Raw genomic sequence first — 22,470 nt, 5'->3', positions numbered from 1 at the left:
AAATGTCTCATGCCTTTCTTGGTCAGACCAACCCAACCAACGATTTCCATTTTGTCGGATACTTAATAATGGTAGTCATATTCTTGCCAGGTGGCTTATGTGCATAAAAATTCCAAGCGTCCTTGGGCTATGCCATGAACTCTCATGCATGATACCAAAAAGGTGATTATTCTTCATCAAATATGCCAATGATACAAGAAAAATAATAGTAGTATCTTTTATAAATGCAATCTTAAATCTTAACATTATTCTGTAGAACATATAAAAAGCGGTGACAAAAAAAAAAAAAAAAAAAAACAAAAGACTTGCCTAATAGAGGACTAGCACAAAGATCTAAACAACCTGGTTCCTTTATTTAGTTGTTAAATAAAGAATGGAACACTAGATTGTCAAGCGAGGAGGTAGCAGTAAGATCTTTATCTCTCTAGAACAAATTGAGGGGTCTGATTAAGGTCAATTGTGCGCCACACGGATGACCTGTTTACCTATGTTCTTTCCAGAAAATAGCCCAACAAAAGCTGATGGACCACTCTCAAGGCCTTCATTCATGTCTTCTAAATATGTAATCTTTCCCTCCTTGCACAAACTAGTAACATCTTCAAGAAAGCGCGGAAATAAATGAAGATAATCACTTTGGAGAAAGCCCTGCATCTTAACACGCTTCGTGATGAGTTGAATCAAGTTGTGTATCCCTTGCGGATCAGAAAAACTTTGCTGAGATACCATCCCACAGATGGCAATTCGGCCGTTAATCCTCATGTTGATCAATGCCGCATCTAGCATGGATCCCCCTACGTTGTCAAAGTAAATGTCGATGCCCTCAGGAAAGTGACTATCAAGCAAAGTTAAAACAAGAGTTAGATTTGATTGTTATTATGAAAATGGACTCTATTCATCTTTATAATGCTCTAAGCAGAGGCGAAGGCGAATCCAGGATTAGACTCAGTGGGTTAAGAATAAGTGTGATCTTATTATATGTATATATTTTAATTTTTTTGCCATATGCATAGTTCGACAGGAAAACAATGAATCCATTTGAGCTCACAAAATCCGCTCTATATCCACCTCTGGCTCTAAGTTATTCCACTTTTCGACAGTTAAAGTTTGTTTAGACATTATCCTCACCTTTTAAGAGCTTTATCAAGGTCTGCTTCTTCCTTGTAGTTGAATGATCCATCGAATCCAAGCTTATCTTTTAATATGTCAACCTAATAGTATGAGGTTGAATTTGCAGTCAATAACATGAAATTAACAATGCAATTTCTAAGAGACCTTACAATCTGCGGCGAGAGACTTACCTTTTGTTTCGACCCGGCACTTCCTACAACATAGCATCCATGTAACTTAGCTAGTTGCCCAACAAGCTGGCCAACTGCTCCTGAGGCAGCAGATACAAAAACATATTCCCCTCTTTTAGGTGTGCAAACCTCATAAAATCCAGCATAAGCTGTAAAACCCGGCATGCCTGGATGAAGTCCACATTCATCAGACTCTTGAAGAAGCGACCAGACATTGAAAAATAACTGGAAAATCACGTCTAACAATTGCCATAACGGACAACAAAAGTAGATCGACTTAAAAATTAACTAAAGATTTTTAGTAATAGCAAACTTAAAATAGCAGGGTAAGGTGACAGAATTATTCGATCACCAAGAGAGCATAGTGGAAAAGGGCCACTTTTGCGCTCCTGATTTCGGGGACTTGGGGTGGGATCTAGCATATCGAAGAAAATGTTCAGAGTAATATAACTTAAAAGACAATGTCTAAGACCTCCAAATGCGAAAGTACAGCAGTCATGAAACACAAAATGGAAAGAGAGTTCCATAACCAGCATTCAACTTGAGAGATACAAGGTCTTAAAATCTCATAGAAGAGGAAGTCTAACTTTATGACGTTTTTTTCTTTTCAATTATTTATTTTTTGATAAGTAACTTTGCAGTGATGGACCAGTACAGATCAAGAAATTTTGTTGCAGAAAAGTAAAAACTGCATATACTTCAGATTCGATTAATTCCGATAAGGAAATATATAAATCATTTATAATTTGTTAAGTTCACTGACTGAACTCAACAAATACTAGTTTGGTGATAAACGAATCTGATGCTAAAGAGGTGAAAACAAGCTTGAACAAGGCTAATAGGAAGAAACACAAACTAAAAGTATGGATGCTATGGTGCTAATAAAAAGTTAAGAGACTTTAGGTTAAGATTAACCTACCAAGAAGACCGACATGATATGAGAGAGGTATATCATCAGCCTGAATTTTTCTCAGCTGCTCGGTTTTGTAAATTAAGCTGTACTCTTCCCAACCAGTGAACCCTGAGATTATATCACCCGGCTTGAAGTCTGGATTATCTGAGTCTAAAACTTTGGACACACCAAATCCTTCAATTACCTTTCCAAACGTTTACAGTTAAGCCTCATTGCAATAGTTTATGGCCAAGACAAAGTTCAACTATAAATGCAACTTGCTAGAACTGATTTTTGTGTTTCTTCTTGTGTGGTGCAAGTTAGGATTAGCCAGAGGGAATTCATTAGATTTTGTTTTTTATGCACCGGCTGCATATGATGTTTTCAAAAGAGCAGTTTTATTGTTCTGCGATTTGTAGTTTGCCACCATCAAATATATTTGTTAGACAACTTTGTTGAACTTATGACACGGATAGCATATCAATACAATATGTAGTTTTCTTTTCATGAAACAAAGGAACTATGATGCTACGGCAATGTTCAAGAAAATAAAGATTCAATTTGCCACCATCAAATCTATCCGTTAGATAAACATAATTGAACTTAGAAAAGTTTGTATGAGCAATTAAGCATGAGTACGCTAAGCATCTACTTTCACAGGAAACGGAAAGCATTTTAACCTTTTCAGAACCAAAGAAATTGTGATGACAATGGAGGCAATAAAGACTCACTATTGAACCAATAATAAACACAATTTAAGGACAGGTGAATTTTTGCAGAAATAGGTGATATTACAAATATTAGATAACGAGCACAGCCAATCTCAAAATCCGGACAAAGGAGGGTTGCGTAAAAATACTTAAATTACGATGACTCCTCTGAACATAAAGTATTCATGCAGCCAACCTCAACTAGTTTGAGATTGAGGATTGGTTAAATTAAGAGACAGAAGGATCTTAATAACTACAGCAAAAAAAAGGGAGATCATCACAACTTATAAAATAAGTAACATTAAACATAACCAAAATATTCCAATTAAATCAATTAACAAGATGCCTCCAATGCCACTAACAAATGTAGAGAACTTCCGGTTCTAGAAAAACTAGTCTTTTATAATAATGGACCAAAACGGGCTTAAATAGAGCGATATGGATTGTGAGTATTCATTCATATAGCAAACACCAATTTTCTTGGGATTGAGGCATAGCAGTTGTTGAAGAGGAGTCTTGACGTAACTGGTAAAGTTGATGTCATGTGACCAGGAAGTCACGGTTTCGAACCGTGGAAACAGCATCTTACAGAAATGTAGGGTAAGGGTGCATACAATAGACCCTTGTTGTCCGGCTCTTGCCCCGACCCTGCGCATAACAGGAGTTTAGTGCACCGGGCTGCCTTTTTTTTTTAGGCGTAGCAGCTGTTGTAAAGCAAGTTATAAGATATAGTACAGTAGTTAGCAATTTGTCAAACGTCATGTCACCTAAAAGATAATTACAAGTAACTTCACATAGAAAGTGGAATCAACAACACAGAAAATAAGGCGGGCGACTTTTTTTTGTTTCCAATCCGGTGTCCGGTATCCAATTGGGGCCGACTAAATTCGGATTCGCGCCGGACAATCCCACTATGGGGTAAAACGCTCACTAACAAATGCGACTCCATACCCAGGGACTCGAACCCGAGTCCTCTGGTTAAGTATAAAGGAGTACTTACTAAAGCAAGTTAAATTACACTGTCTAAAAAATTTTTTTATGATGCTATCGGTGTATACCTCTCCAGGAGTGAAAGGAGGGATGTAAGAGCCAGTGAAATTGCGCATTCGTCCACGCATAAAAGGGTCACAGGACAAGTACAAATTCTTGACCAATAACCCACCTGACCCTTTTGGGACTTTCTCTAGCTGCAACTTTTTTCCAATTCTCAACTCCATGTCAGTTTCCTTTGGTATTCCTTCTATGTATCCTTTGAATATGATTTGCTTGTTCTCCACTGTTTTTCCTAGTAGCTCAACTGCTTCTTCTTTTCCTGCTTTTTTCTCCATGTTTTACAACTACAGATAATGTACTCAAATAAGGCCTTTTTGTAGTGGTTTTAGAAATTAGATTGATCCCAAGATAGCAAATTTGTGATATTCTTGTTCCTTACACAGCTAAACTAGGCATAAGTAAGTGAACTTGGGGGATTTTGGAAAGTTGGGGGTGGGTTGGGATTGAGAAAATGTGTAGTTATAGCTGGAGTTAGGTACTTACCTAACAACCTCTTTTTGTCTCTGTTAGCCATTGTATATTGAACGGTACAACATGCACCACAACATTCCATTTTTTATTAAGAATCAATAGTCGCTCACCCAATTGCATAAATTAAAAATAACCGGCCAATAAATAATATATATATATAATTGTGTATAATAAATGTATAATCTATAAATACTAATTAAAAAAAGTAAACAATGAACCAGTCCGGCTATTTGTGTAAGGATCATACATTTTTTTTGCTTCTCGTCTGGTACCCTGATTTGCTATTTGTGTAAAGATTTCACATATTTTTGTTTCCCGTCCAGTACCCTGATTTGAGGAGGATTAATCTAGATTCATGCGAAAAAGTTTCACTTTTGATATAAAGTACTCCTTATAAATGTGACTTCATTTTCTGGTTCGAACTTGAAACCTCTAATTAAAAATTGAGTAATATTTATTACTTCACTACTTTTTGTGATACAATATTCCGTATTTACACCAACGAATAAGTTACAAGTGTGTTATTTATATGCATTTTTATCCTTAACATGATTAATTAATGCAAATTTTACCTTAATTTTATCGTTTTATCATAATAAATTACTATGGTATGGTGTAATAATGGGCAAGTAAGTTTGTTTCTTATAAATGTATACTATCTTGGAGTCGGATGCAATGTGGTAGCTACGAGTTCAATTAAACTCATAACTTTCGACGCGGAGTAGAAATTTATGTATAAAAATTCATTAAAATTGTAAAAATTAATAGATTTGAACCCATAACTTTAAAAATATAATGGGTTCAATGTTAAAATTTTTAAAAGTTGAACCCATAGAGTTTAATTCCTGGATCCACTTCTGGTCGGATTGATAGATCAAGAAAAATATTTATTTCTTAGACACTTTAAAAACTAAATCATACTTAATATATTATAGATCGATGCAATTTATGTATCCAAATATTAATAACACAATTTGAAATTTTTTGGACTTGTATGACCATGAATTTTTATTTTATTTTCTTATGGAGTCGGAATGAGCTAAGCGAGAAAGGGAAATGGGGAAAAGATGAAGGATTTTGCTGAGATTCGAGACCTACATCAATAACCTTTATCAATATAAGTTCAACTTTTACAAGATAAAACAAGACATTACGTTCAATATATAACTTGATTCTAAATAGAAAGAGTAACTTCAATACAGGCTAATTTGCAGTTCTTAAATAATTTAAAGACAAAAACTTGATTATATTCTTGTTTTCTTTTGTTAATTTCTTTGGTATCATCTATTATTTGCACCAGCGGTGTACATAGGTCGGGTTGGTTCGGATTGTTCAATTATCAAACCAAACTAATGGTGTCGGATTTTTAAATGTATAAACCAAACCAAACCAACAAAGTCGGGTTTTTCAGTCTCGGTTTTTCTTGGGTTTTCGGATTTTCGGATTTTTTCGGTAAAGTTTTCATAGCACAAAATATGTAACTTGTGCTCTAAATATTTCTTTAGTCCTAGTAAGATACAACTATATGATGTATTTTCGAAAAAATAACACAATAATATGAGATAAGTCATAGCATTATAAAATATTCTATAACAAAGATAATAAAATTGCATAAGAAAATATTGCTAATTAATAAGGCATAATAAAAATTAACATAATCTAAAAATACTATATAGGTCATGCTAAAATAAGTATAGCTAATAAGTACTATTAATTACATAACTAAGCACTAAAAAAAAGATAAATTAAGTTATGCATTTTCATTATAAATCAATGCTAAACAAAGAAATAAATATCCAATACTATCATCATTCCTAGTGTTGAATTGAATTTCTTTTGTTAGAATTAATATTAATTTGAACTTTGTTTGAGTTACTATATTTATGGGCTATAAAATTTATTTAGGAATTTTTACCTCCTATAGCAAAAGTTAACACCTTATTTATTTTAAATAAATATCATTTAAAAAACAATTATATTCTATAGATACCTTTTACTGTTTATAGCAAAATATCTAATTTTGGTACATCCTACCCCTAAGGCCTAAGCCACTAAATACGCTATTCAGTTACACTATTTTTTTTTCTCTCTAATTTGATACATGTCATTTTCTCTTCCAAATAATACCGGATTCATTGACCGACCACCACTTCTCTTGGCTGGGATTTGGGAACCTCCTCCTCTACGGCGAAATCCAGTTATACGGCTCTCTCTCTCTCTCCTTTTATCTCCTAGATTTTTTGTCAGATTTGAACTTGGTTATCTCAATTCCCAAATTCAAAAATGGGGAAAAACGATTTCTTAACCGCAAAGGCAATTGCGAATCGAATCAAAGCTAAGGGCTTACAACCACTTCTGAAAATAAGGCAACAGGGAGAAAGGTCAAAAACTCGAAGTATATCAGCTAAAGGAATCAGTAATACAACTTTGCTTCTGAGAGAGAAAAAGTTGAAGTCAATATAATTCACATGTCCAGAAAGGGGGTTGAGTGCAACAGAATCTATTTGTCAAGTTGGAATCTTTTTTATCGACTCTTGAATTTTGCTGTAAGTCTCCATGTTGGGCTTTTTTTCTTTTTGCTGAATTCTTCTGTTTAATAGTTTTACAGGATGCGTGGGAATAGTGAGATTCAGGGTTTTGCTTGACGACAGATTCGTCGGAAATTAGGGTTTGTTCTTGAACAAAGACGATAAATTTTGGGGCTGAGCAACTTGATTTTATGTTAATATATTTCAATGTATTTTCAACCTATCACGCTGTATTTTCATGTATTTCATTGTATTCATTGTCCTTTTTTTTTATTGTAATTCAATGTATCTCGTTGTATTCCATGTATTTCATTGTATTCACTGTCTTTTTTCTCATTGTATTTCAATGTATCCCGCTGTATTTTATGTATTTCATTGTATTCATTGTCTCGCTATATGCCATGAATGTATTCATATGTTTTTTTAATTAATATAATTTATGTATTCAGATGTATTATATAATTTCTCTGAAGATTGCGATGTTTTTGGGGTATTTTTCGGTTGAGAATCTTTTTTATAACTGGAAATACAAAATTTATGTGTTATAATTGAGTTTGTTGAGTTATATTAGGAGTCCATTATGTTAATTGATTCACTTTCCGTTTTAAAAATAGTGTAATCCCCTATTTCACGCCGTAAATACAGTCGAATACAATAATCTGTCCAGCTGTAATCCCATGTTTCACTCTATGAATACAATCGAATACACTTGAATACAACAATTGATTAGCTAGACTTCCCTGATTCAAGTCTATTTTTGCTACTGTATTCATGAATACAATAGCTTAAATACATCAAATACATCTTATAACCACAGAAAATGTATCTATAATCCGTAATATAGCAAATGGAATCTATAGATGTCTAATTACTGCTAAAAGATAGTGCTTTATGAAAATTTCTCATTTATTTACCATTCAATAATGTTAAGTCCAAACTTGAAATAATACGTTAAAATATAAAATTGAGAAAAAGTTTAAGAAATGTTTATAAATTACATTATAATAAATATTTATATATATAAAGTATTTTTAAAAATTCTAAAAACGTACTATTGGATTGGTTTGGTTTCGGTTTGACCTTTTTAGTTAAAACCAAGCCAAAACCAATTACGATTGGATTTTTTTCAATACCAAATCAAATTAAACTAAAACCACAATCGAGTTTTTATTTTCGATTTGACCCGAATTATCGATTTGGTGTGATTTATCTATTTTTATTGTACATCCCTAATTTGCACATAGTGAAAACAAGAAAGTAACATGACGTTGGAGTGAAAAAGCTGTAGCTCAGAATAACTTTATTTCGGATGCATAATTTCAATAGTATAATCAATGTTTTCAAAATTTTATATAGTTTGTTAGGATCGAAATAATCAAGTGCCATGTGGAAGCTAGTAAAGTAACACTTAAATGACGATAAATCGAATAATAGAAGAAAAATATACCAAAAGAGACATAAACATTTAACATGGTTTGGTCGATTGACCTACGTCCACGGATGGAGATGAGCAATCCACTATATGTGATGACCCAAAAAGTCATCACTTGTGTCGCAATGAAATTCTACGTTCCAAGGCCTTAAAAACCTCCTTTAGCACCACCTCAATTTGCGTGTGCAGTCTGGGCGCGTAGCTGGAAAGCTTAAATGTAAAAATCTATGAAAAATAATAAGTTTTGACTATAAAATCAATAAATTTGACTTCGGTCAACGCTTTGGGTAAACAGACCCGAAAATATGGGACTTGGACGTATGCCCGGAATCGGATTCTGAGGTCCCAAGCCCGGGAAATGAATTTTTAAAGAAAAATTATTTTCTGAAATTGTTTAAAGAAATTTGAAATGACATTTGCTTAGAACATGATGGTATCGGGCCCGTATTTTGGTTCCGGCGCCCGATACATGTCTTATATATGATTTAAGACGTTTCTGTGGAATTTGGTGAAAAACGAATGTCATTTGACGTGATTCGGACTTAAATTACAAAATTGATGTTTAAAAAAGTTTTGAGAAAATTTTATTGATCTCGAGATTTAATTTGATGTTCATGATGTTATTTTGATGATCTGATTACACGAATAAGTCTGTAGGATGTTTTTGAGGTTTTGTGTAAACTTGGTTTGGAGTTCTGAGGGCTCGGGTGAGTTTCGGGTAGGTTCCGGGGTGTCTTAGGCTTAAAAACAGAGCTGTTGCAGGCTCAGAGAGGTGGAGGACCTCTGAACAGGCCAGTGCGGTCCGCACGATATGGACTGCTGCCGCGGAGAGGGCTGTGCGGCCGCACTAGTTTTGGTGCGGTCCGCAGTGAAGAACAATTCACTGGTCCGACTGCGGAAGCCTATATCTTTTAATCTACAAGGAATTTTGAGATGATTCAAAACAAAAGTTGTAGCTCTTCGTGTCTAGTTTCCAGAACGATAAGGAAATCACAATTTGGACATATGTAGATAAAGTTATGGCCAAAATACTAAGATATATCACTGCAGAACATAAGAAGACTGTGCGACCGTAGTTGATTTTGTGTGGTACGTACAGGGCATCTGAGGGCAGTATATTTAGACGGGATTTTTAGTTATTTTTCATTTTTTAAGACCCCAAAAATATAAGAGGCGATTTTTCAAACAACCTTTCTTCTCCAAATCAATTGTAAGTCGTTTTTAACTAGTTTTCTTCAATCATTGACATCTTTTAACATGATTTCAACTTCAAATCAATGATTTTCATGGGGGAAATTAGGTGTTTTGGGTAGAACCTAGATTTTTCAAAAATTGGGGATTTGGACCTCGATTTGAGGTCCGATTTCAAAATAAATTACATATTTGAGCTCGTGGGGGAATGGGTAATCGGGTTTTGGTTTGAACCTCGGGTTTTGACCACGTGGGCCCGGGGGCGATTTTGATGTTTTGGGTAAAACTTTGGAAAACTCATTTTCATGCATTCAAATTGATTCATTTAGCGTTTATTGATGAAATTAAGTAACTTGTGGCTAGATACGAGCGAATTGGCGGAGGAATCAAGGGGTAAAGCTATAATTGAAACTTGAGTTATGTTCGAGGCATCGAGGTAAGTGTCCGGTCTAACCTTAGCTTGAGGTATTAGGAGTTGTGTCCTATTTGCTAATTGTTGCTTGTTGAGTACAACGTATAGGCATGGTGACGAGTATCTATACGTTGGTGTCGAGCATGACCGTGAGTCTTAAATTGATAGTTGTCGTGTTCTTAAATGTTACTACGGATGCTTTAGTTGATGATTCTCGATATTGGGCACAAAGTTAGTTGTTCTCGTGGATTTCATTTATTATTGAGTATTGGTATGAATTGAGCTGAGTAGAAATTGAGTTAGGATTGGTTATAGCTGATTCTCCCTTGCTGGGATGTTTGTTTTGATATTGTTGTTCCCTTGCCAGGAAGTTATTATATTGCTTTTGTTTCCTTGCCGGGATTCCTTGTGATTTTGTGTTGGCTTGTAAATGGGAGCGGGTGGTACGCCTACCACAGGACTTGAGAGATGGGATCGGGTTTCACGCCTGCAACAAGATGCGAATTGAAAGTAAACTATGTCTTTGTTTTGTTTTCTTATTCTAGTTAATAGTTGGATTTTTGGTTTCCTTAAAATTCTCTTAAGATTCTGTTTTATCTGTCATTCCCCGGAGTATGTTTCCCCTTCCAAGCTTTAAATTGTTTATTTCCGTTTATTTTTCTGCTGTATATATATATATATATATATAACTGCACAGGTTTATCTCTGCACAGGTTTATCTGGAGTCTGGTCCTAGCCTCGTTACTACCTCGCCGGGGTTAGGCCAGACACTTACCAGCACATGGGGTTGGTTGTGCTGATGCTACACTCTACACTTATTTGCAGATACCGGAGCAGCACTGGGTCAGCAGCAGTATCTTGGGAGCCAGCCATCAGTCCACCGAGAGTTCGAGGTAGTCCTGTAGGCGTTTGCAGGCCCGACGTCTCTTCTATTAGTTATTTTGTTCTGTTATCATTGTATCCGAGACAGACAATGTTCCTTCTTTCAAACGTTTGTATGTAGTAATCATAGATAGTCCGTGAATGTTGTGATACCAGTTTTCAGGTAGAGGCATATGTTGATTTCCGTATTATTTTGGTTTATTTTGTTTAAGTCTTCCGCTTAATCTCATATTCCGCTATTATTTAAATGTTTGTCACATGTTAAAGCAAGTTGTTAAAAGGATTAAAACAAAGAAGTAAAGAATTTTCTAAATTTCGTGGCTTGCCTAGCTTCTACGAGTAGGCGCCATCACGACTCCCGATGGTGGGAAATTCGGGTCGTGACAAGTTAGTATCAGAGCTCTAGGTTACATAGGTCTCACAATTCATGAACAAGCTCAGCAGAGTCTGAGGGATCGGTATAGAGACGTCTGTATTTATCCCTCAGAGGCTACAGAGTTAGGAAAAACTTCACATTTGTTCTTTCTTATCGTGCAGTTTTGCTTCTCAATACTAATTGCTTTTCTACTCTGTTCTTTTGCAGATGGCGATAACACGCACTTCTTCATCCACCACTTAGCCGCCCGAGCCCCCAGCAGCAGCTCCCACGAGGGGAAGAGGGCGAGGCCGAGGCCATGCCAAAGGCTGAGGTAGGGGCAGAGCTCAGCCCCGAGCAGCAGCCCTAGTGGCGGAGCCTCAGGTTGATTTTGATTACGAGGTTCTGGCCCCAGCAGTTCCGGTGAGCCCAGCTCAGGTCTTAGAGGGGTTTATTGCTACCCCAGTTCTTCAGGATGCTCTGGTCCGATTAGTGGGCCTCATGGAGAGTGTCACCCGAGCAGGCTTGCTTCTTATAGCACCGGCCATCTCTCAGGCTGGAGGAGGAGCCCAGACTCCTGCTACTCGCACTCCGGAGCAGGTAGCTCCCCAAATTCAGACTCCAGCGGTCCAGCCAGTTGGAGCAGTTCAGCCGGGTGTGGTAGCTCAGACCAGTGATGGAGCGGCTATGTCTGGCGATGCTTTGTGAAGGCTGGATAGGTTCACCAAGCTCTTCACTACTACTTTCAGCGGTGCTTTTTCTGAGGATCCCCAGGATTATCTATACAGCTGTCATGAGGTTCTCAGGAACATGGGGATTGTTGAGACCAATGGGGTCGATTTTGCTACATTTCGCTTGTTTGGATCCGCCAAGACTTGGTGGAGGGATTTCTATTTGGCCAGGCCAGCCGGATCGCCAGCCTTGACTTGGGAGCAGTTTACACATCTATTTCTGGAGAAATTTCACTCCATTACTCAGAGAGAGGCGTATCGGAGGCAGTTTGAGCACCTCTAGTAGGATTCCATGTCTGTTACCCAGTGTGAGACCAGGTTCATTGACTTAGCTCATCATGCTCTTGTCATACTTCCTACTGAGAGAGATAGAGGGTGAAGAGGTTTATTGATGGTCTTATTCAGCCGATTCGTCTTCAGATGGCTAGGGAGACTGGGAGTGAGATATCTTTCCAGGAGGTGGCCAATGTGGCCAGGAGAGTGGAGATGGTTCTTTCACAAGTAGATGGTCATAGGTCGGATAAGAGGCCCCATTATTCAGGTAGATTCAGTGGTACCTCGTCTGGAGGTAGAGATTCATATGGTAGAGGTCATCCCCCTAGTCCTTTCCAGTCAGCACTTCAGGTTTCTCACGGTGCTTCAGGTAGTTGTGGTCCTCAGATGCATTATTCTGATCAGCAATCCTATAGTGCACCACCAACACCTATCAGTGCACCACCACTTCAGAGTTTCCACAGTCGTCAACCCCAGCAGCCGAGGGATTGTTTTACTTGTGGTAACACGAGGCACATTGCTAGGTATTGCCCTAGAGCTTTGAGCAGTTCTCCGCATCAGGGTTCCCGTGCTATGGATCAGGCACCAGGTATCCCATAGGCCGCCCAGTCAGCTAGAGGTGGGGGTAGAGGTGCTAGAGGTGGAGGTAGAGGTGCTAGAGGTGGAGCTCAGGCCGCTAGAGGTGGAGGCCAGCCAGCTGCAGGCCGTCCCAGAGATGTAGTTCAGGGTGGTGAGGCCCAACCCCAATGTTATGCTCTCCCAGCCAGGCCCGAGGCTGAGGCTTCAGATGTAGTTATTACATGTACGGTTCTGGTTTGTGATAGAGATGCTTCAGTGTTGTTTGATCCAGGGTCTACATACTCGTATGTGCCATCTTATTTTGCACCGTATCTGATCACGCCTAGTGATTCATTGAGTGTTCCTGTTTATGTGTCTATATCGGTGGGTGATTCTATTATAGTTGATCGAGTCCATTGTTCTTGTATTGTGGTGATTGGGAGTCTTGAGACTCGTGTAGATTTATTACTTTTAGATATGGCCGATTTCGATGTTATATTGGGGATGGGCTGGTTATCACCTTACCATGCTATCTTGGACTGTCATGCCAAGACTGTGACCTTAGCTTTACCGGGTTTGCCTCGTTTAGAGTGGAGAGGGGCTCCTGGTCATTCTACCTGTAGTGTTATCTCTTATGTGAAGGCTCGTCGTATGGTCGAGAAGGGGTGTTTGGCCTATTTGGCATATGATCGTGATTCTAGTGCCGAGGTTCCTTCTATTGATTCTGTGCCCGTTGTTCGTAAGTTTCCTGAGATTTTACCTTCAAACCTGTCGGGTATGCCACCCGATAGGGATATTGATTTCTGCATTGATTTGCCTTCGGGCACTCAGCCCATTTCTATCCCGCCGTATCGTATGGCCCCGCCTAAGTTAAAAGAGTTGAAGGAACATTTACAAGGCTTGCTTGAGAAGGGTTTCATTAGACCCAGTGTTTTGCCTTGGGGTGCGCCAGTGCTGTTTGTTAAGAAGAAGAATGGGTCGAAGAGAATATGTATTGATTATCGGCAGTTGAACAAGGTTACAATCAAGAATAAGTATCCATTGCCGAGGATTCATGATTTGTTTGATCGGCTTCAGGGTGCCAAAGTATTTTCAAAGATCGACTTGAGATTTGGCTACCATCAATTGAGGACTAGGGCATCTGATGTCCCTAAGACAGCTTTCCGTACTCGGTACGGGCATTATGAGTTCTTGGTTATACCATTTGGGTTGACCAATGCCCTAGTAGCTTGTATGGATTTGATGGACCGAGTGTTCAGACCTTATTTGGATTCGTTCGTGATAGTCTTCATTGATGATGTTTTAATATATTCCCGCAGCCAGGAGGAGCACGAGCAGCATCTCAGAGTGGTTCTTCAGACTCTGAGGGATAGTCAGTTATATGCTAAGTTCTCGAAATGTGAGTTCTGGTTGGGTTCAGTTGCATTCCTAGGTCATGTTGTGTCAGCAGAGGGTATTCAGGTTAATCCGAAGAAGATTGAGGCAGTCAAGAACTGGCCTAGACCAACATCAGCTATAGAGATTCAGTGTTCTTGGGATTGGCAGGCTATTATCGTCGGTTCGTAAAGGGGTTTTCATCTATTACATCCCCGATGACCAGGTTGATCGAGAAGGGTGCCCAGTTCAGATGGTCGGACGAGTGTGAGGCGAGCTTTCAGAAGCTCAAGACAGCTCTGACTACAGCACCGGTATTGGTTTTGCCCACAGGTTCAAGGCCTTATACAGTTTATTGTGATGTATCTCGTGTTGGTCTTGGTGCAGTGTTGATGTAGGACGGCAAGGTCATTGCTTATGCTTCGCGGCAATTGAAGATTCATGAGAAGAACTATCTGGTTCATGATTTGGAGTTGGCAGCCATTGTTCACGCATTGAATATTTGGAGGCATTATCTATATGGCGTGGCATGTGAGGTGTTCACGGATCACAAGAGTCTTCAGTATTTGTTCAAGCAAAAGGAGTTGAATTTGAGGCAGAGAAGGTGGTTGGAGTTTTTGAAGGATTATTCTATCACTATCTTATATTACCGGGAAAGGCCAATGTGGTGGCCGATTCCTTGAGTAGGAAGTCAGCCAGCATGGGCAGTCTTACTTATATTCCGGTCGGTGAGAGGCCACTTGCTTTGGATGTTCAGGCCTTGGCCAATCGGTTCGTGAGGTTGGATATTTTTGAGCCTAGTCGGGTATTAGCTTTCATGGTCGCTCGTTCTTCTTTATTGGAGCGTATCCGTGATCGGCAGTATGATGATCCCCATTTGTATGTCCTTAGAGACACGGTGCAGCGCGGAGGTGCCAAGCATGTTACCTTAGATGATGATAGAGTTTTGAGATTGCAGGGTCGAGTTTGTGTGCCTAATGTAGATAGGCCTCGGGAGTTGATTTTAGAAGAGGCTCATAGCTCCCAGTACTCTATTCATCCGGGCACCACAAAGATGTATCAGAATTTGTAGTAGTATTATTGGTGGCGTAGAATAAAGAAGGATATTGTTGCATATGTGGCTTAGTGTTTGAATTGTCAGCAAGTTAAGTACGAGCATCAGAGGCCTGATGGTTTATTTCAGAGGATTGAGCTTCCCGAGTGGAAGTGGGAGCAGGTCACTATGGATTTCGTTATTGGACTCCCGCAGTCTCGGAGGAAGTTCGACGCAGTATGGGTCATTGTTGATAGGCTGATAAATTCAGCGCATTTCATTCCTGTGGCAGTCTCCTATTCATCCGAGAGGTTAGCTGAGATCTATATCCGGGAGATTGTTTGTCTTCATGGCGTGCCTGTGTCTATCATTTCTGATCGAGGTACGTAGTTTACCTCACGTTCCTAGAGAGCAGTTCAGCGAGAGTTGGGCACGTGGGTCGAGTTGAGCACAACATTTCATCCTCAGACGGATGGGGAGTCCAAGCGGACTATTCAGATTTTGGCTCCAAGCTTGTGTCATTGACTTTGGAGGCTCGTGGGACCAGTTTTTTCCTTTAGCAGAGTTTGCCTACAACAACAATTACCAGTCGAGTATTGAGATGGATCCTTACGAGGCTTTATATGGTAGGCGGTGTCGGTCTCCGATTGGATGGTTTGAGCCGGGGGAGGCTCGATTGTTGGGTACAGATTTGGTTCAGGAGGCCTTGGACAAGGTTAGGATTATGCAGGATAGGCTTCATACAGCTCAGTCCAGGCAAAAGAGTTATGCAGACCGCAAGGTTCGAGATGTGGATTTTATGGTCGGTGAGCGGGTATTGCTTCGAGTGTCGCCTATGAAGGGTGTCACACCTCCTTTTTGCGCGCCCGCCCCCGAAGGGTTAAATGCGCGAGGGGAGTTTTTCAAATTTAAGTGACAATATTCGAAATGAGATTATTTATTTAATTCAGAGTCGCCACATGGGAAATGTTTGGCTTTTGGTGTCCCAAGTCACCGGTTTATCTTGAATCCCAAATCGAGGAAATTTTCGACTTTTCCAAATGAAGTCTGCGAACCAGAAATTCTAAGTAAGGAATTCTGTTGACCCGAGGGAAGGTGTTAGGCACCCTCGAATCCCGTGGTTCTAGCACGGTCGCTTAAATTGTTATAATGGCTAATTATCTGATTTAAATACATGTTGTGACTTACGTGCTTTTATTAAGTTTAAACTGCTTTTATTATTATCATTTATTTTATAGAATTGCAACGTCGTGAAAATGCATCTCGAACCACGTCACAATCAATGCGCCCGTGATCGTCAACACATTTTGACTTCGTTGAGATTTGGATTTGGGTCACATCAATGTGCACCCGAAATTAAGAATATGATTTAATTAAGCCGCACCTAAAGAGTCTAACGTGTTATTGTCTTCGGAGAAGGCAGGGAAATTCACTAGACCGCCCATCTCCAAATTCTAAATGTTTATTATGATCAATTATTGAGGGCCCCGCAATGTGTATCTTTCTTTAAACGGGGCTCATCTCGTTATTTTAAAAGAGATATCCTAAAGTGGCTACATTTTCTATTATGTTTGTCTCTAAAATAGAAAGGGAAAAGGTACGTGCTAATTTACCTGCATGCCTTTTAACTAAATCCGGATTTCCTGTCAATCGTTTGATTCATTTGGTTAATTGTTTGCAAGATGAAGAACGCAGTATCTTGTGGAACCTGCTTCTAATTTTAATGAAAATTACATACAAGCTGGTGAAACGCTACAACTACTCCGAACATTTCTTGAGTTGAACTTAACTAAACTTATTTAGGCTAGATTAAAGGATTTAGCTACTAGACATTGTTACTAATGGGACTTGAACGTGACCCTATGTACTGCCTAACGGAACCCGAAAAAAAGGGACTAAAATGAAACAGAAACAGCAATGTATAAGGTCGGAGTATACATACCCCGTACTAACAAACAACTACTGAACTAAAACACAAAGGGCTAAACTCAGTCGAGTATCAGTACATACTTTCATACTATTGAATTATAAACTAATCAATTTTTACAGACCCGTTAATGTACCATGAATATTACAACAAATACTTGAACTTCTTCAACCTTTTTCATTTCATGCTTTCGAACTGTTTCAGTTACATCAATATGGGACTCGAAATGTGTACCTGGAATGTTGAAATGCAAAGAAGAAGAGGAGAATAACAGGGAAGATCAGCAGCAGCAGGAATCAGAGTAACAGCAGCAATCAAAGCAACACAGCAGAGCAGGTTCTATTGCAAGGAATGGAACTATAGTTGACGGAAAAGTAGCCAAATGATAGCAGCACACAGTGTAGTAGAAACAGAACTCCAGACAATCCAATTCCAAGATAAACCAAATGCAACAAACACTACCAGTAATCTCGATTGAAACTTAGAAGAAGCAATACTACCTAACAGATTGACAACAGATGAACTTCAGACAAACAAAAACCAAGTTTCTGATTTCCTGTCTGTTTCTTATTTCTTGCTCTCTTTCTATTTCTATGTATATATGTGTATCTATGTATGTACCCAGCCCTCTCTTCTCAGATCTATCTCCTCCTTAAAACTGATGGAAGTCCTTCCCTTTTATAAGCCTTAACCTCAGCCCTTTAACAGCCTGTTAGACCAAAAGAACACCCCTCCCATGTGCTATTTTCTTTTCAGTTTCCACTTAGCTATTTAAGTATTAACCCCATGACATTCCCTTGGCAGGCTTAACTTTTTAGTATGGTTTATTATTTCTGAAACTAAAGCAAAGTATGGGCAGCAGAATGTGATCTGACAGCATGTGCTGTCAACTATTTTATTCAAAAGCCCTTATGCAGGGCACAGGCTGTGCACAAATGCACCTGTGGTGCACCAATGCACATGTTGTGCACAAGTGCACATGCCCTGCAATTTTAGAACTGTAACTAAACAAAACATTTGATTTTACATTCCTGATCCAAATCAACAATTATAAGTACTAAACTCAGTTCCTGATTGATTCAAACAAATGTGTCCAGAAGCAAATCGATTTGTTATTGTTCAGGCAGTTGAAACTAATTGACGACACATGTCGACTCGACTATATTAATCATAACATGCACGATCGTAGCCAAAAATCAGACATTTAATAGTATCGACACATGATTTGAATTGTACTGACCAAACAGAATTGTACTCGAGGAATCAGTTAATCGGTTCAAATTTGAGATTCAGTTAATTGCACAACACATACATACATACGCATTATCAGAACAAGTAGAAGAAGGACTCAATCAAATGCAGAGGTTCAGGCAAGGTGGACAGGACACAGTTGGTAAAATTCGAAACACAAATTTCACAAAATATGAACAGCCTTTTAAACAATCACATGGACTAAAACAAATAAAGAAAAGAAAGCAAAACTCACCTTAAACCCCGAAAAATCGAAAACCTTAGCTTGGACTCGAACAGACCTTTCTTAAGGCTGAACGGACTTTAATCGAAGTGTTTCTCATATGAGAAACACTTCGATTAAGGTCCATTAGACCTTAATCTCTTGGTTTAGACAAGATACGGACCAGTGACGAGGAACCCTAAGGTTCCAAAAATTAGATCCGGGATTCATGCTTCCCTGGTCAGATTCGGACCAAACCAAGCATGGTTTGGTCACGAGGGGGGTCCAGGGACTGTCTGGTATGAATTTAGGGCAGATCGGTGTAGATCGAGTTTTGACTCGAATCTTCAAATGAAGATTCGAGAAGGTGGGATGGGATTCGAGGTGTGTGGTTGGTGGATTTGGGTTCAGGACGGTGAGGAGCATCTATGGTGTTAAGGGTAGGGTCACCGGCGTCCATGCCGCCGGCTTTCATGGTGAAGGTATACAGGGGCGGCTAGGGTTTGGAGGGCTGGGGTCTGGTGAAGACGACCTAAGGCAGGGGGGTTTGGATTAGGGCGCGGGGTGAAGGGGGAAGGGTTTATATACGGGGTGGATGGCTTGATCTCAACCGTTAGATCAATCTAGATCTACGGTCTGGATCTGAGGGCTTAAGTGGAACGGTGTCGTTTGGCTTAGTAAGGGTCAAGGTTGGTTCGGGTGGAACGGGTCGGGTTCATTAGTGGGTTATGGGGTGTGAGATCTTGGCCGTTGATCAATTTGAGATCAACGACCCAGATCATACTGGATTAAATGGTGTCGTTTGGATGGCTAGGGGCTGAACTGGACTGGACCGGGTAATTTGGGTTGGGTTGTCTGTTTGGGCCCTGAATTAAAGTGAAAATCAGCCCAAACTGATTTTCAAACCCAATTTTGCACTCTCTTTTATTATTTTTTTTTAAAACAAAACCTAAGTAAATCAAATTAAAATTAAATAAACACTTAATACAATTATTTGCACACATATATTAAAATATTTAAAACAGGTAAAATCAAACAAAACAAAAATCACGGACCAAGATGCCTATTTATGATTTTCTATTTAACAACCGGATTACGGTTCAAATTACGCATGACACATACATTTTTTGTATTTTGTTTTAATAAATAAAATGGGAAAAAATCATAAATAATTAACAAAGTGCCATGTAAAAATCCAAAAATTGTACAGCAGGACCAATTGTTATTATTTTTATTTCTTTTGGAGCGATTGTCGCGCGAAACAAAAATCACGTGCTCACAGCTGCCCCTCTTTGTTCGGAAACACGAAGAGTTTTCGTGCAAAAGATAAAGTGAGCGTGTATGAGCGATTTTTTCCTATGGACTACTCCTTGTGAAGCATGTTTTTGAAAGATCTGACCGAATCTTGCTTCAAAGATTTCCTACATATCCCGGGCTAAACAGGAATCAGGTCAATGTAGTTCGGGAAGTTTCGGTAGCTGGGACTACCATGGGACTGCAATGCTTGCTGTTACTGCTGTTGCTGTAGTCACCACTGCTTTACTGACCGCCTTATTACAACCAAAGAAAAATTGAAACTGAACTTAAATACTTATATGCATGTCAACTGCTAGTTACAAGATCCCTATCTATGATTCTTTTGCGACTTGATCATGGGTCTTAGCTGATTTTGCTTGGAGACTTCGATCCGAATCTTGATGCTTGCGAGTTGTAGGTGCTTGCTTATTCTCTAGGATGCTGAGTGAGGCGTGACTGGCAGAGTTTTGAATCTTAATCCAATGTTGGAGTCGATCCGCATTCCATTTAACTCCGATATCTCGGGACATCTTCTTTTTGTCTTTTTTTTGATTCTGAGTTGAGACTCACTTCGTGGGTCGTTTCGATCCGTGTGGCTCGAGGTTAGACCTGCGAACGAAATTTTCTGCCCCAGTTTCACTAGGAAAATTTCGTGAATTATTAGCCAGGAAGTTCATAAAATTGATGAAAGAGGATATGCATGCTCAGTTCAGGGTTGGGGCCCTAATACCGACTAGTTGGGGAGAAGTTTGGTTTTAGAGTTGAAACTCTAATACTGACCAACTGGGGGAAAGTTCAGTTTAGGGTTTAAAACCCTAATGCTGATTAAGAGAAAAAAGTTCAGTTTAGGGTTTAAAACCCTAATGATGGCTGAATGGAAAAAAGTTCAGTTTAGGGTTTAAAACCCTAATGCTGATTAAAGGAAAAAGGTCAGTTTATGGTTTAAAACCCTAATGCTGACTTCATGAAAAAGCTCAGTTTAGGGTTTAAAACCCTAATGCTGGCTGAATGGGAAAAGTTTAGTTTAGGGTTTGAAACCCTAATGCTGATTAAAGGAAAAAGGTCAGTTTAGGGTTTAAAACCCTAATGCTGACTGAATGGAAAAGCTCAGTTTAGGGTTTAAAACCCTAATGCTGACTAAAGGAAAAATTCAGTTTAGGGTTTAAAACCCTAATGCTGATTGCATGGAAAAGCTCAGTTTAGGGTTTAAAACCCTAATGCTGGCTGAATGGAAAAAAGTTCAGTTTAGGGTTTAAAACCCTAATGCTGACTAAAGGAAAAATTCAGTTTAGGGTTTAAAACCCTAATGCTGATTGCATGGAAAAGCTCAGTTTAGGGTTTAAAACCCTAATGCTGACTAAAGGAAAAATTCAGTTTAGGGTTTAAAACCCTAATGCTGATTGCATGGAAAAGCTCAGTTTAGGGTTTAAAACCCTAATGCTGGCTGAATGGAAAAAAGTTCAGTTTAGGGTTTAAAACCCTAATGCTGGCTGAATGGAAAAAAGTTCAGTTTAGGGTTTAAAACCCTAATGCTGACTAAAGGAAATATTCAGTTTAGGGTTTAAAACCCTAATGCTGATTGCATGGAAAAGCTCAGTTTAGGGTTTAAAACCCTAATGCTGGCTGCATGGAAAAGCTCAGTTTAGGGTTTAAAATCCTAATGCTGGCTGAAAGGGAAAAAAGTTCAGTTTAGGGTTTAAAACCCTAATGCTGACTAAAAGAAAAATTCAGTTTAAGGTTTAAAACAATAATGCTGATTGCATGGAAAAGCTCAGTTTAAGGTTTAAAACCCTAATGCTGGCTGAATGGAAAAAAGTTCAGTTTAGGGTTTAAAACCCTAATGCTGACTAAAGGAAAAATTCAGTTTAGGGTTTAAAACCCTAATGCTGATTGCATGGAAAAACTCAGTTTAGGGTTTAAAACCCTAATGCTGGCTGAATGGAAAAAGTTCAGTTTAGGGTTTAAAACCCTAATGCTGACTAAAGGAAAAATTCAGTTTAGGGTTTAAAACCCTAATGCTGATTGCAAAGAAAAATTCAGTTTAGAGTTTAAAACCCTAATGCTGATTGCATGGAAAAGCTCAGTTTAGGGTTTAAAACCCTAATGCTGGCTGCATGGAAAAAAGTTCAGTTTAGGGTTTAAAACCCTAATGCTGACTAAAGGAAAAATTCAGTTTAGGGTTTAAAACCCTAATGCTGATTGCATGGAAAAGCTCAGTTTAGGGTTTAAAACCCTAATGCTGATTGCATGGAAAAGCTCAGTTTAGGGTTTAAAACCCTAATGCTGGCTGAAAGGAAAAAGTTCAGTTTAGGGTTTAAAACCCTAATGCTGACTAAAGGAAAAAGTTCAGTTTAGGGTTTAAAACCCTAATGCTGACTAAAGGAAAAATTCAGTTTAGGGTTTAAAACCCTAATGCTGATTGCATGGAAAAGCTCAGTTTAGGGTTTAAAACCCTAATGCTGGCTGAATGGAAAAAAAATCAGTTTAGGGTTTAAAACCCTAATGCTGACTAAAGGAAAAATTCAGTTTAGGGTTTAAAACCCTAATGCTGATTGCATGGAAAAGCTCAGTTTAGGGTTTAAAACCCTAATGTTGGCTGAA

The 22,470-nt window shown here is 38.8% G+C and overlaps 1 protein-coding gene across 1 annotated transcript; it reads right to left on the bottom strand.

Moving 5' to 3' along the window:
- Positions 1-192: 192 nt before the first annotated feature.
- Positions 193-4,484, bottom strand: LOC107801077 (2-alkenal reductase (NADP(+)-dependent)-like). Its single transcript, XM_016624345.2, has 5 exons — positions 3,959-4,484; positions 2,218-2,395; positions 1,299-1,465; positions 1,126-1,208; positions 193-832 (listed from the first exon to the last, which is right to left on the bottom strand). Exons 1-5 carry the CDS (start codon positions 4,226-4,228, stop codon positions 454-456), a joined length of 1,077 nt encoding a protein of 358 aa, XP_016479831.2. The 5' UTR covers positions 4,229-4,484; the 3' UTR covers positions 193-453.
- Between the last annotated feature and the right edge of the window lie 17,986 nt (positions 4,485-22,470).

The sequence above is a fragment of the Nicotiana tabacum genome, chromosome 11, assembly GCF_000715075.1.
Source record: "Nicotiana tabacum cultivar K326 chromosome 11, ASM71507v2, whole genome shotgun sequence".
Lineage (NCBI taxonomy): Eukaryota > Viridiplantae > Streptophyta > Magnoliopsida > Solanales > Solanaceae > Nicotiana > Nicotiana tabacum.
The sequence above is the reverse complement of the archived record's forward strand: the minus strand, read 5'-3'. Positions and strand labels throughout refer to the sequence as shown.